This window comes from Frankliniella occidentalis, unplaced genomic scaffold (genome assembly GCF_000697945.3).
Source record: "Frankliniella occidentalis isolate FOCC.00 unplaced genomic scaffold, Focc_3.1 Scaffold85, whole genome shotgun sequence".
Taxonomy (NCBI): domain Eukaryota; kingdom Metazoa; phylum Arthropoda; class Insecta; order Thysanoptera; family Thripidae; genus Frankliniella; species Frankliniella occidentalis.
The window spans coordinates 281,645-295,140 of record NW_026267214.1 but is presented as its reverse complement, the minus strand read 5'-3'; the positions used below and the strand labels follow the sequence as shown (position 1 = coordinate 295,140).

Below are 13,496 nucleotides of genomic sequence, written 5' to 3'. Positions count from 1 at the left end.
GGACCTGGGCCAACCCCCACTACATCGCGCTCCCCATCCCCCTCTCCCTTTCGGTACCCCCGCGCCTCCGGCCACCCCTCCCCCACCAAACGGCTCTTCTCCACAACAGCCCGCGGGTGAGCAGGGGAATCGATCTGTGCGAGATACTGGCTGTGGTGGTGGGGGGGGGGGGGGAATTAAGTGCGGCCAAACAGTTAGGGGCATGTCCATCAGCCGGAATGGTAAGGCAGGCAGGTGAATGTGTCACCTCACACGGTTGCATCGGCAGGAATCTTTAGGCAGGTTCAAGTGACCCATATCGGGTCAGGTGTCCGACACTGTCCTTATCGAGCGCCGCCTCTCACGCGAATCTGTCTCGGTTACTCGCGAGTCGCCACTCCCCGTGTGACTAGAGTGCCCGCCTCGTCCCCACTCCGCCCCCCCCCCCTCCCCCGAGCTAGGGGGTGGGGGCGGGAGGACACGGCAGCGGCAAGCCGAACCGAGTCGTGTGTCAAGCTCGTCCAGATATCTTTCGAGATTTACTCCAAGTGGAGGTGAAGGAGTGGGGGACACCCCAAGGGAGCACTGCGGGGGAGGGGACATGGGTGGGGGTGGAGACGGTGACGTCACGGGCAGGACCCGTCGATGTCGATATGGGGGAGGGAGACATTGGGGGGACAGTATGACGTCAGTCATCGCAACAGCCCACCTTTCCTCTCCTCTAAAATACCGCAGCTCTCTTTAGAGTGTGCCTGGTGGAGTACTCCACATGTCTCCCCGCAAGGCAGAGCTCAAAGCCATAGGTAGGGCCCAAAGACAGGATCTATGGCAAAAATTTTCAGCAGGACATCTCTACAGCCACCTATATATTTTAATTCTAATCGTCTATATTTTAATGATGCTGATGGTCCTTCTGCTTTTAACATTTGAAACAGATGTAAATGTAATACTCAACCACTTGGCAAGGTACTAGCTATTACAAAGGAATAATTTTACAAACAATGGCATAAAACAACAGGAAAGTATACTGCATTCAGTTAAATTCAGATGGTAGAGAAAAACTGTCTGCCCAGCCTAGTCCAGCAAAGGAGTCAGAACATAAATATATCATTTGCTAAACGAGCAGAGTAGCTGGATGAACGAAATCAAAAGAATACTCTTAAGACAACAAAAGAGAAAAATACTCAGATCCACAAATAGACTAAGGTTCTTGTTTATTTTTTGATTTTTAAAAAAATTAGATACTCTGATAAAATTCTCGTTTGATTCCTTGTCAGCCCTGATATGATGGCAAATATGTCCAACAAAAAAAAACATTCCAAAGTACTTAACATCGAGTTTTAAGAGAAGTTTCTCAGGCTAATAGGTTACCTTTGACAGATTTGTTTTCGATCGAAAAGAAACAGAAATACTGCAACTAACACTGTCCTATTGGGTAAGGACCAATGCAATGTTTTAAAAAATGACCCCGACTATCGTAAAAACAAACACCGTGTGTCTTTTTGGTTACGGTGGTCTTAAAATTATCACAAGTTAATAGGGAATGCAACTTGTATAACGTTAACTGACCCCCGGTCGATTCCTAAAGGTTCCTAGTGATACTTACCGATGGAGTCTATTCATGAAACTGCATGATTCGGTTAAAAGTAAGTCAGGGCGTAAAGATGCACTAACGTATGACGATCTGGCCTGACGAACTGCTTTGGCTTCTGCTTAATGGGATGGTGTGAGAGAGAAGGAGAGGAGTGGGGGAAATTCTACTGCTTTCAGTGTGACCAGGGTAGGAAAGTTAGGTACCAAATAAACCTGAAATTTTATTGAAACAATCAGCCGTTTTTAAATTGAAAATCGTTTTTTTGAAACGAATCACTTTAAAATTTTAGTTTGCAAAAGTAAAGAGTATAATGTTTTGTACTCTGACGTCTTTTTTTATTATTTCAAAAGATGGCTTCCCTGCTCATTGGCGTCGATAAACATCGATATATCGCCTTGCGACTAGTCGATTGGTGTCTGCTGAAGTGTTCAACAAAAATGGGTGGATGCTAGCGAATTTGTTTAGTCTGTGGGAAATCTTCTCCTTACCCGATTGTTTGCCATTTCTTCCACAATTTAACTCGTTTTCTTCGATTGAAAATTTTCCCTCTGATATGGAAGAATGGTTACCAGAGACCCGCTAGTGGTATTTGCTCTCCTGGTCCTTTGGAAAGGTGAGGAAACTGATGCCTTTCGGCTTTATTGGTAACAATGTTGACACAATAATAGAAATGTGTGTTTATGTTAATGTTTTACACACAGGAACGATATAATAGTTAACAAAACACTATTATATCATTGTTTGTTTTATCTTCAATTAAAAGTTTATGTAGTAGTTTGTGCATCAACATATATGTTTCAGTCTTCAGAAGAATGAATTAGTTGTACTTTACCTTGAGCCTCATACAATTCTTTTCAACACCTGAATATGCTATCTGTATTCTTTTCAGGCTACTGTTTAGGTGAAAGCCTTTTCATTCAAGAGGAAGCCGTAGATTATGGGGAAAATATTACCCTTCCTTGCTTTTTTGCTACCGATGGAAGTAGTGGAGATGGGAAAGGAACTCATGATGATGATGATGTATGGTCAAGCCATGAAGGAGCTGTGTGGGTGAGAGAAGGACGTGAAGATGAGCAGGTTTCTCGTATGTCTGTTCATCAGGATGGAAGTCTTTCCCTCACTAATGTGGACCGTGATGATTCTGGGGTCTATCGTTGTGAGATAAAAGATGAAATTCGCATACGAATCAAGCTTGAAGTTAGGGGTAAGATACATTTTTGTACTATTTTTCTATTTGTTTTGAATTTGATTTTTCATTACAACTCTACTTTCCTACTCTTTCAGTTCCTCCACCAGCTTTGTCCAACGTAACCATTGTTCCTTCTACTGTTCTGGCTCTTCTTTTATGGGAAGTTACGGATACTGGAGGTTATCCAATTTCACATTTTTCTGCTCGATATCGTCTCAAAGAACCTACTTTGTTGTCTGATCATCAAAGTGAAGAGAAATCTTTGCTTGACTATACATGGCATTGGGTTGTGCCTGAACAAATAAAGCCCTCTGTGGTATGAGAACTTACTTGAATATTTCAGTTAATGCCTCCTTTCAGTACCATTATAAGAACAAAAAATGTTAACTTGTATGTTGCAGCGGGAGATTGATGTTTACCAATTACGCCCTAACTCATCATACTTATTTGAGATTTGGGCATCAAATCACCTAGGAGCTGGAGAAATTACTCAGCTTGAAACACATACCCAAAATAATGAAGCTGAGATTGGTAAGATTGTCAAACCTTAGTTAGACCATGAATATCATTGCTGCGTCAACTTGCTTTCATTTTACCCTATTGACTATCCTTATTTTTTTTAGCCTGTGCACATTTTTATTTGTTTCAGAACTTGCAAGGCACTTGTTGGAAGGAGCGGAGACATTTGACACTCGTGTCTGGGTGGCAGCTGTGGCTGTAGTGATGGGGACACTTGTAATGCTAGCTTTGGGCACTTGTTATCTCCTTTACAAGGAGTGCCACATTCCTAACAGTAAGTGTGTTCTTACATGAAAAAAAAATCTTTGTTAAAGAACACTAGAACACAATGTCCTGGGTTTTGTAATAATGTTGCTGCCTTTTTTTTTTAGTTAACTTAGATGAACATGAAATTATGGAGCTGGTTCCAAATATAATTCTAAACCCTGGATTTGATGATGATGGAGTTGTTGAAGGTCACTATGAAAGGGATGAAAATTGTAATAATAGGAGAGCTATGCACATCAACAACATCTCAACAGCCCAACCGTACCGCATTTGATTGGAGGATGGCCCAGAGGTAATTTACTTGTATATAATCTGTAAAAGTTATATTTTTCACCATCAAAATAGGGCTTTTTAAAAGGTTTTAACTGAAAAAATGATCTAATCCAAATGTCTTTTCCTTACTTAGATGGAGGCATACTTCTGATAAAGCACATAACTGGAAAGTAGAGCTGCCTCAGTGCTTTTGGCACATGCATGCATAATAAACACCATCACCTTAGCTGTGAGCACCATTGCACATCAGGTGTCCTAGAATACCTCAGCACCCCAGCTGCCAGACTAACACAGAATCACAAGTGGGACCTAGTATTATCTGCTGTTACTTTAGATGTGATCAGAGGTATATGGAATTCAGTGGAGTGAAATATGTCTTATGCATTCAATTAAAGGAGCTTTCTTATACCGGTAATTATGTATGTGCAGTCAATGCTGAAAGTAAGAAACTGCTCTTTTTTTTTTCTTCTCAGTACTTATTGGTCATAAATAATAATAGTGAACAATATCAGATGTTAATGTTTTTAAAACATCACATTTCTTTTCAATTTTACTAATATTCCACAACATTCACAGTAATTTTTATGATTTTTCCCTTATTGAGCAGAGGCTTTCAGCATTGTAAATATCACATCCTCCTATTGTATGCTTTCGCCTGTGGGCGTCGTCATAATCAAATCTTAACCCTCAAAAGACTTGCCTACAAGTATTAAGTAACTGAAAACATTTAGGTGATTTGTCATCAAAAATAAATAAAATCCAGTTACAATCCATCATGTTCTTTTAATGGGTTAAAATTTAAACTGTTGAAATTTGGACAAATTCAAGAATTTGATGTAAATGCAATTTTAGGTATGTTATCAGTATTGTATGTTTTTTTCCTATCATGTCTTTGACATGAATTTTGACTGATGAGCCTGCATAGGTTTTATAGTTACTGATGTTAAGTAATCATTCCTTTCAAATCTTGTGGTATTGCCCCTTGGTTTCTAAACCTATTAAATGCTGTTAAAGCCAGGTAAACTTGGCTACAGTATCACTGTTCAATAATGTTTTGGGTTTGACCAAATACTTTTAAGATATTGTTAATCAAATGTTCCAAGCTTTTCTAATTTGCTATTATCCACAAAACCCAATAGAAGGTTGAGGGCTTGGTTAGGAAAAACAAATTAACTAACTAATTTGCCCCTCTTCCCTCCTATGGTTTCCTCATTTTTTCCTATGTTGTGAATGAAAACAAATGACATTTCAGCTCACGTTACTTAACCATGAACATTCATGAAAATGCACAGTATTGCTGAAGACGTCTTTTCTTTTTAATTGCTCAAATATTTTGAGGAAACTACTATATTATCATTGACTTGTACTTTTAAACTATGATGATGTATGATGTGATATTTCCTTATTTGTACTATTGGAAGGTAAAATCCATTTCTCAACGAAAAGAAAAATTGTTAAAATGAAGAAATCAACGTACCATCCATACTCTTTTGCTTTCAGTAATGTATAGCCAATATGCTCTTTTTCTTTCTTTTTTTCATGCTGTTCTGACTTTTTGAATGCTCATCTGAACCAGTGTGGTCATCACAAAGCAATCCGAAGATGCCTTCTTTGCTCTCTCTATCTTACTTGATCTTCATCAATGTGTTAGTTGTTAGATACTATTTGATGAAATACGCACTGTAGAAAACAAAATGGCTGTTATGAAATTTTTATTTTGAAACCTGTAAAACTTTGTAAATAGTATTTAATCAATGTAGATAGAATTCATCAGAATGTTTTCAGCAGTGATCTATGCTACTCAATCTTTATCAGATAATTTTGAGGTTTGTATCAAGTTGACCTCAACAAATCTAGTCATTCATTCTCACTGAGAGATGAACTTAGGTATTATTATGTATGCTTTTGAGTCCTCAAAACTGAAGTGACATTGTGATAAACTCACACCACATACTCATTCTTAAAAATTTGCTCTTTACTGTTTTTATTTTGCTAAGCTTCCTCCTACAATTTTCATCTTAATTCGATGAGCTATTGTTGTCACTCTTGTCACACTCTAGGGAAAAATCCTGTGCTTTCAATCTACGCTATAACCATAATCTATTATTTTTTACCTATCTATCTATCTTATCTCTCTACCTTCTAGTTCACTTATTCACTGCTTTGTTATTGCCTTTAGGATTTAAATGTGCATTTTTCTCATGCCTAGAGCTAAGAGAGTGTTTATTGCATGAATGAGAGTATGACTGTAATTTATATTAATCCAATCAAAATACTTATGTACATAAAAGCGATAATGTAATGTTCAAAAATGAAATCTACCATATCAGGTAAATTCAGAATTGAGCTCCTGCACATCCATGATTTTATTTGTTAGTTTTTGTTATGTGAAGTTTGGTGGCTAATCATCTTACACACATTGTTTTGTTACTGTTATATTTTTAACTTATTCTATCTTCTTTATCCCTAAACATTTTGGTCTCATGAGTTAGTTGTGAAGTTTAACTGAAGAGTTTCTCAGCAAATGTTGACACTGGGCAAATTTGCCTTTAAAAGGTTTGTTTTTCATGATGTACTTTTTTTTCCATTTTCATATTTGTATGGAGCTGGTAATCATATCTCTAAGGCTATTACATGGCTATCATTCTTACAGTTCAGTAAAAACAAGTTGGCTTCTGCCTTTAGTAGTTAAAGAGTGTGTTGTGTGAATCATGTTATTTATTGTATCAAAATTTGAGTGTAAGAGAGAGTTTTCTTGCTTTTTATTTTTTATATTCGTACAGGTTTGATAAGACTTGGCAAGAATGCTATTACTGATATGTATTACACAAGCAATTGTATTTAAAATTCAACTGAGTATTTCATTGACAATTTCAACCTCCCATGACTTTTGCAGGGTTGTTTGTGAGCATTTGTTTAGCATGCCATTCACAGATATTATTTTCTATCAATTCATCTCAAACTGTAATATTTATTTCCCTGCTTAAATCTTTTGCAATACTTAGTGACCACATTCACTAAATGGTGGTACTGTCTGTATATCAATGAAGGCAACACTTTATCTTAATGGAGTATGCTTTGACAATACTTTGGTAATACTAAATATTTTTCAAGCCTTGATTTTGTGCAGCTCAGTTTAATAGTGTTTTGTAATCTATGATAATAAGTATCCTAAATAACTAAGTCAACTCACCTAGAGGTAATGATTTAGTATTAAAGACATCAATGTTTCTAGTCTGATACTGACCTTGCATACTACCATTGGAACTATGGTTCACCCGGCGTAAACTAGTGCAACTTCTTTAGTCGTAGGCTTAAAGCTACTGTTAATGTTTTGAAATGGTGATAGAGCTATCAGTTATAAGGAAGCAAATATGTGTTAAGGTTCTGGGCGGTTCCATTTTCTTTTCTCTGCCTTATGGTTAGTGTACTGAAAATCGTGAGAAGTGAAAGAATGAGTTTTTGTGATATTTTAGCAACCTGTATTACTTAGAAATGTTTTTGAAAACTCAGTGGTCGTAACAAGGCTCCATCAATGTATCTCCTCTGTCCATATTTGACCACTCCAAATATGAATGCTTTCACCAGCATGTCAACTGTTTTTTCCTAAAAACTTAACAAAAGCAGCAAAGAGACAAACATGATTGTGGGTGTTTTGGGCCTTTTAAAAAAAATTTGTTCTGTTTACTATTGCTCAAGTTCCTTGGAAAACTCAGTTACATCGATGATTATTTATTTTGCTTTCTGTGGACCAAGACAATCCAAGTTACACCAATAACCACAATTGTAGTATGACCAATGTCAATTTAGTTGCATTTTCTCACATTTCGACTGGACTATGTTTGTGCACTGGCACCTTTCCATTTACTTTACAACAGTAACACAGGAAAGTTTTTAATTTCTTTTACTTTAAGATGTTGAATGTCAATGCTTCATTAGAACATTACTATAGGACACAGTTGCTAATCAAATCTATTCTTTACAAGCTTAATTTTTATTTAAATTTGTCTTAAGGCTGTAGTTTAGGTAAGCTGCTGTTGTGTTTACTGAGTGTTACATAATGCCAGCAATACCTTTACATTGTAGTAGTTGAAAAAATAATACATCCCCGGGGTTTACTTTGAAATTTTAAAATGGAGAAAAGGGGATCACATTATAATCATGTTGCTCTCACCATTTTTCTCTGCGGACTGTTGGGTTGTTACTGTCCCGATCTTGAAGGTACTTACCTGACTTTCCAAGATAAGCAACCCAGAAAAGTGTATTGACAAATGTGAAGTAGAATAAGCAACTGTACTTTGACTTCCTTTTTCTAGAAAGCAGAAAACTCAGCAATTGATATTAACTCGTTTTGAAATTGGTGATATTTGATAGGATTGCAGGTTCCTGCATTTTTCAAATATTATGTGATACATTTGAATTAAGAATAACAGCTGTTCCTTAACAATGCATTTGTATAAACCATGCATGTGACTGTCAGTCTAGGAAGAATGTCCATAGTAACCCACTCATTTTGTGTTCAAAGTCACTGATATTTTGTAATGCCACTGTAGATACATTTTGCTATGGAAATTAAAGCTGTATGTAATTTTTAGAAAAGACTACCTTATCATCAAACGCTAGAGGCAAAAACAGAAGAGATGTTTTGTTGATTCTTTATTTTCTCAACAAAGAACAACACTTGTTTTTGAAAATTGTTTAATACTGGCATACTGGCACACATATCAAAATCTTCCGCTATTGAAAAATTATTATCAAAGTACAATGGAAGTAAAAAGTAATTCCATAATGTAAAATATTTGACAGTCTTTGGTAATGCAAATTATCAGCAGTCCAACGAATAACATTGCTGTCAAAAGTAGATGGGGAAAACAGCATTTATCTTACACTGCAGTACCAAAATCCTAAAAGTAGCAAAAGATTTCATACAATCCTACATACAAAAAGAGATATCAAATCTTTGTACTTGTGATTAAATATTTCACTGCCATCATTCAGATAAAGTGGCAAAAATTTTTAAACTTTCAATGATTGAGGCACAAAGAGACATGAACTATCCTAGCATTGACAAATACAATGCCATACTAGTAAGTTTGCAAAATTTTTCAATGAACTCAAAGACTATGACTTAGATTTTAAGACACCAACAGAGGCTTTGGTTTAGGGCAATCAAAAGAAGTGCCCTAGTGCTTCTGAACCAACACCCTCCAACATTTGCCTTCATGATATCTTTCAGAGAGCTTCTAATTTCAAACAATTGCCTATTTTAAACTGATTTCACATTCTTCATTCAGATCTGGACAATCTCTAAATCACAATTTCATGCTTCATATGAATTAAACATGGAAACATGAAACATGGGCAACATTGAAAGGCTGTAATTGTGAAATCAACACACAAAAAACAAAATTGTGAGAAGACTTATTTCTGACCTACACAATAAAGAATTGTGTCCAGATTCTAACCAAGACATGTAAAATATCACAGCAAAATGGAAAGAAACTAATCTAAAAGAAAATACCTGTTTAAAAATGGTCAAGATTATTACAGATGCCAGTAAGATTAGAAGAAAAACACCCACAAAATTGGCAACTCACTTGGGAGTTTACAATATGACTAGATCTTACAGACTGAAATTTTACGTACTTACAAACTAGCAGATAGGATTTAAAGTAGTAACATTGGTTGTGATGTGAGTTCTCAATTAAGAAATTCATTATAATTGGGTATAAGTGGGTTGACAGGCAATTCAATTAATACCAATAAATAGTAAAAACACACATAATACATTGATACAGCAAACTGGTAAATCAATAAATATTCGTACCTTTAAGTACAAAGCCCATCAAAAACAGAGCTACTTATTACTTAGATTTAATCTAAAAAAAAAAATCACTGGTAAATTTAACATTACCACTAGGAGTATATAAACTGGTCATCATTAAGAACATGTCAAAAAAATTCAGCTATCAGTACACATTTAATTCCTGATGAAATGCATATGCCCAAAGAAAAATGTCAAAGAAGTCATTTTGACATCAACTTCACTTTGACTTTTTTCTGTTACTTGGGAGAACATAAAAATTAACAAAAGGGAATACGTTCCTTAAAATGACTATGCAAACAAGTCTTTCATTAAAAATTAATCTAAAACCCAACATTCAGGTGCTTATTAGAATGTTGGTAGTAGTTGCTGAGTTTAAGAAGTCAATTGTAAAACCCTTTGTGGAACACTAAAATATTGATTTAAAGATAATTTGGTTATTACCCAAGCCTATGTATGTTCGAATACTGATGCTAAGCCCTGATATACTCAGTCAAGCTTTAAATTATTAGATCACTTATAAAATGAAAACGCACAGCTGTGCTTACAATATGACAGCATATCAATGTGTTTTAATTCTGAAAGTGGGAAAAGCAATCCAAAACACTTACCATTAAGATACTACCCCTTCCTCTAACACATTATACTGGAAATAACAGGGCTTTAGAAAAATGTGATGAGTGATGTATCAAGAAAATCCACATTCACACAGGAAATAAATTGAATAAATGAGATCATGTTCCTCCAAATCACTCCCAGCACAGCAAAACAGCCTAGTAAAACCAACAAATGGCCCATTAAATTAATTCAAGTAGAGTATACCTGTTCAAAATTTATTTTCTGAGGATGAAATCTCACTTGTTTTCATTGGATACTTAAAGCATGCTTCGACATTTCAGGCTATTCAATGTGCTCAAATAATGCAACATCAATGGCTAATCAATCACAATTGAAATAGTTGTGGTGCCAGCTGGAAGATGACTAGATGTTTGGAGGAATAAAGTACAGGCTCATGAGATATTAAAATATCTTCCAAATTCATGGAAGAAATCCATGGAATGACTAAACATAACATTACTTTAAAAAAAATATCTACAAGTGCAAATCAGATCTAATAAACTGAGCAAGAATCTGAATCCACGTCATCGACAGGTTCAACTTTTACATTTACTGAAGGCTCATCATGATCATTTGGTTCAGTTTTGATCTTAACTTCTACTTGGCTGAGAAGATCACTGAAATCATCCATGTGGTCAGGGTCAGGTTTGATCTGCAAGTTTGAGTCAGGTTGGATGACAATACCTTCTGCTCCTTCCAGATGACGAGCGAATTGATTCCAAGAGTCCTGTACATAAAAAAGGAATGATTGAAAATTGGGCTTTAGGGTAGTTTTTATTCAAATACAGGGCATACTCAAAAGAACTGACATCACTCACCTGAGTGGTAATACTGTTGCGCCGACCGGAACGTCCCAAAACTGGACGTACTATAGGTAGCATAGGCTCTAAAGTACCATGGTTTCCTCTACATTTGCAGGACTTGCAGCATGACCGACAGTTGCCTTTCTTGCCACTTTGATCTTGAACTTGCTGCTGCTGCTGTTGCTCAATAAAGTGTTGCTGACGTTTACTCCTACGAGCTTGTTGAGCTCGCTGAGGGGCTTGACTATGACTATGAGACCTTACCCTGGTGGTTTTATTTTTGGGCTTGATGGGTTCCTGTTTAATAACATCCTGCTTGTGAAAATTCTTCATGTGCTTAATATAATCGCGCTCATCTAAGTAAATGCAAGAGCATGCATCACATCGCTGACAATCTTCCATCCTAATTTTGGTCAAACCAACTGACTTTTTAGCTGTAAAAAATAAAAGATGATAAATACTGAGTAGATATGTACCAACATAGGAAGGACAGAGTTTCTTCCTTTATTGCTCTATTAATTTTACTTTATAACTTACGTCGATTATGAGGATTTACTCGGACAGGTGGTGGTCTGGGTGGTGTAACATTGACCAGTGGAGGCTTTGGCACATCTTTAACGATCTCCTGAGGACTTGGTTCACTGGGAATTTCCTCCTGAGTAAGTGGAGTCACTGGGCTGATTGGTAAGATGGAGGGTGGAGGACTAACACTCTTTACTGAAGTGTTGGCACAGAGCTCATTTTCACCTGCGTCATCACTTTTGCTTGGACTAGTGTCGCTGCTAACACTCTTGCTGATTTCTGCCATTTCGTTTTTCAACTGACTGGCCAGTTTTTCAATTTTATCTCGTCGAAGTGCTTCATGGAAGCTAGCTTTGGTAGCATTAGCCAGCAAATCATTCAATTTACTGTCAAGATCCATAGAATCAAGCCCATCACTCAAATTTATGTTGAGTGACACATTAAAATTAATGTTAAGACTGCCATTAGACTGAGATGTGCTAGTGACAGTTACAGCATCACTAAGGCTTCCCTCTGGAGAGGAACTTGAAGACTGGGATGCATGTAATCGAGTATGGAGTTGGAGGATGTGTCGGTTTCCAAATTGTTTGCCACATTGTTTGCACTCAAAATTTTCTGAAAAAAGATAAATAAAAGGGTATTAAAATATGGAGCAGAAATATAGTTTAAATTATAAAGAATTGAACTAAGAAAAACAACAGGTAGTTTGTTTTGAATGTTTACCCTTTATGCCCAAATGAGCCTCACGTATGTGCAAAGCACGATCTGCTTCGTTGAGAAACTTCCTACGGCAATGTGCACACTCCAGGACTGCAGTTGTTCGCCTTGGACGAACAGCATTGCTTTCTTCAGCTCGATTACACACCACCATTGTGGAACACTCACTCCTATGGAAGAAAATTAACTCAATAAATAAAGCCAATTAAATTGACTGATGAACTTAAAATATATGTGTGTATTTTTAAAAAGGAACGGTAATATCTCTTATGATCTAAAAGCTGGACTAATTGGACTACCCCCTACCTCCCCCTTCAAGACAGGCAGACAGACAGACTGACAGACATTCACTCACACAGTCACACTCACACACGCACACACACACACACACACACACCAAGCAAAAAATTAAGAAAAAAGTTATACACACTGCCAAACTATATACTACAATATACGCCCAGTGCTAGAAATAAAACATTAAGTCCACTTGCATTTTTAAGGCTCCGATATGTCTTAATTATTACACTTCCTCTCACGTAAAATCAATACTGCACAACGGCATATAGCACGGGGTGCAGTGTGGTGCATAGCACAAAGGGATGCTGCACTTAGCTTGTTTCACTTTCAAAATGTAACCGAGAGGCAAAAAACTTAAATGTCTCTTGACAGAATAAGATCTGGCGGGAAAGCTTTCGTAAACGCTTAATTGAAAAGTAGCCGGTAGCCACAAACGCATGAAACAACACCCATAAACCACCCCAGCTGACAGTCCAAGCCACCGTTTCTAAGCAACCACCACCGCTGCGGCGCGAGCGACTCCGGCGTCGCAGGGGTGCGGGGGTTGAAAAATCAATACAGGGGCAGGAAGGGGAGTGAACTCTGAGCGCCAGCGCTCTGTAAACGCAGCGGGATTTTTCGAATTCATGTCAAATTTGTTCGGGACAGGACAGAATATAACTATTTCGTGGTGGAAACGCTCTTACCAAGGGTTATGCCGCAGAACACGCCGAGGACACGAACATCCGCTCAACCGTCTATTCTTAGCCCTTAGCCCATATCATATTTCGCTCCCTTTGCGCACCACAACATATAGGGCAGTAGCGATAGGCGAAGGATCGAGGCATCGACTTCCAATCTGAGTGGCTGCTGAGTGGGGAGCAGACGACACAACAAAACAGCAATTTTGATTAG

The 13,496-nt window shown here is 37.3% G+C and overlaps 3 protein-coding genes across 7 annotated transcripts in view; 1 reads left to right on the top strand and 2 right to left on the bottom strand.

Moving 5' to 3' along the window:
• LOC113211575 (protein retinal degeneration B) overlaps window positions 1–1,723 on the bottom strand; it is a 34,327-nt gene extending 32,604 nt beyond the window's left edge. For all 4 annotated transcript variants that reach the window (XR_008011324.1, XM_052269149.1, XM_052269151.1 and 1 more), the window contains exon 1: window positions 1,586–1,723. The gene's annotated coding sequence lies outside the window, so the exon portion shown is untranslated. The remainder of the gene's footprint in view (window positions 1–1,585) is intronic.
• A 246-nt stretch (window positions 1,724–1,969) lies between these two features.
• LOC113210885 (uncharacterized) lies at window positions 1,970–4,592 on the top strand. The gene is made up of 7 exons (XM_026429068.2): window positions 1,970–2,186; window positions 2,463–2,777; window positions 2,858–3,078; window positions 3,164–3,293; window positions 3,412–3,555; window positions 3,653–3,840; window positions 3,955–4,592. The coding sequence occupies exons 1-6, from the start codon at window positions 2,135–2,137 to the stop codon at window positions 3,820–3,822; spliced, it is 1,032 nt and encodes a 343-aa protein (XP_026284853.1). The 5' UTR covers window positions 1,970–2,134; the 3' UTR covers window positions 3,823–3,840; window positions 3,955–4,592.
• Window positions 4,593–8,462: 3,870 nt separating this feature from the next.
• On the bottom strand, window positions 8,463–13,418 carry LOC113210884 (uncharacterized). Of its 2 annotated transcripts, none has more exons than XM_026429067.2 (5): window positions 13,289–13,418; window positions 12,312–12,475; window positions 11,604–12,203; window positions 11,082–11,500; window positions 8,463–10,990 (listed from the first exon to the last, which is right to left on the bottom strand). In XM_026429067.2, the coding sequence occupies exons 2-5, from the start codon at window positions 12,457–12,459 to the stop codon at window positions 10,757–10,759; spliced, it is 1,401 nt and encodes a 466-aa protein (XP_026284852.1). In that variant the 5' UTR covers window positions 12,460–12,475; window positions 13,289–13,418; the 3' UTR covers window positions 8,463–10,756. The 2 variants fall into 2 exon arrangements, with proteins under 2 accessions (XP_026284852.1, XP_026284850.1); XM_026429065.2 differs by lacking the exon at window positions 13,289–13,418 and adding an exon at window positions 12,797–13,126.
• Between the last annotated feature and the right edge of the window lie 78 nt (window positions 13,419–13,496).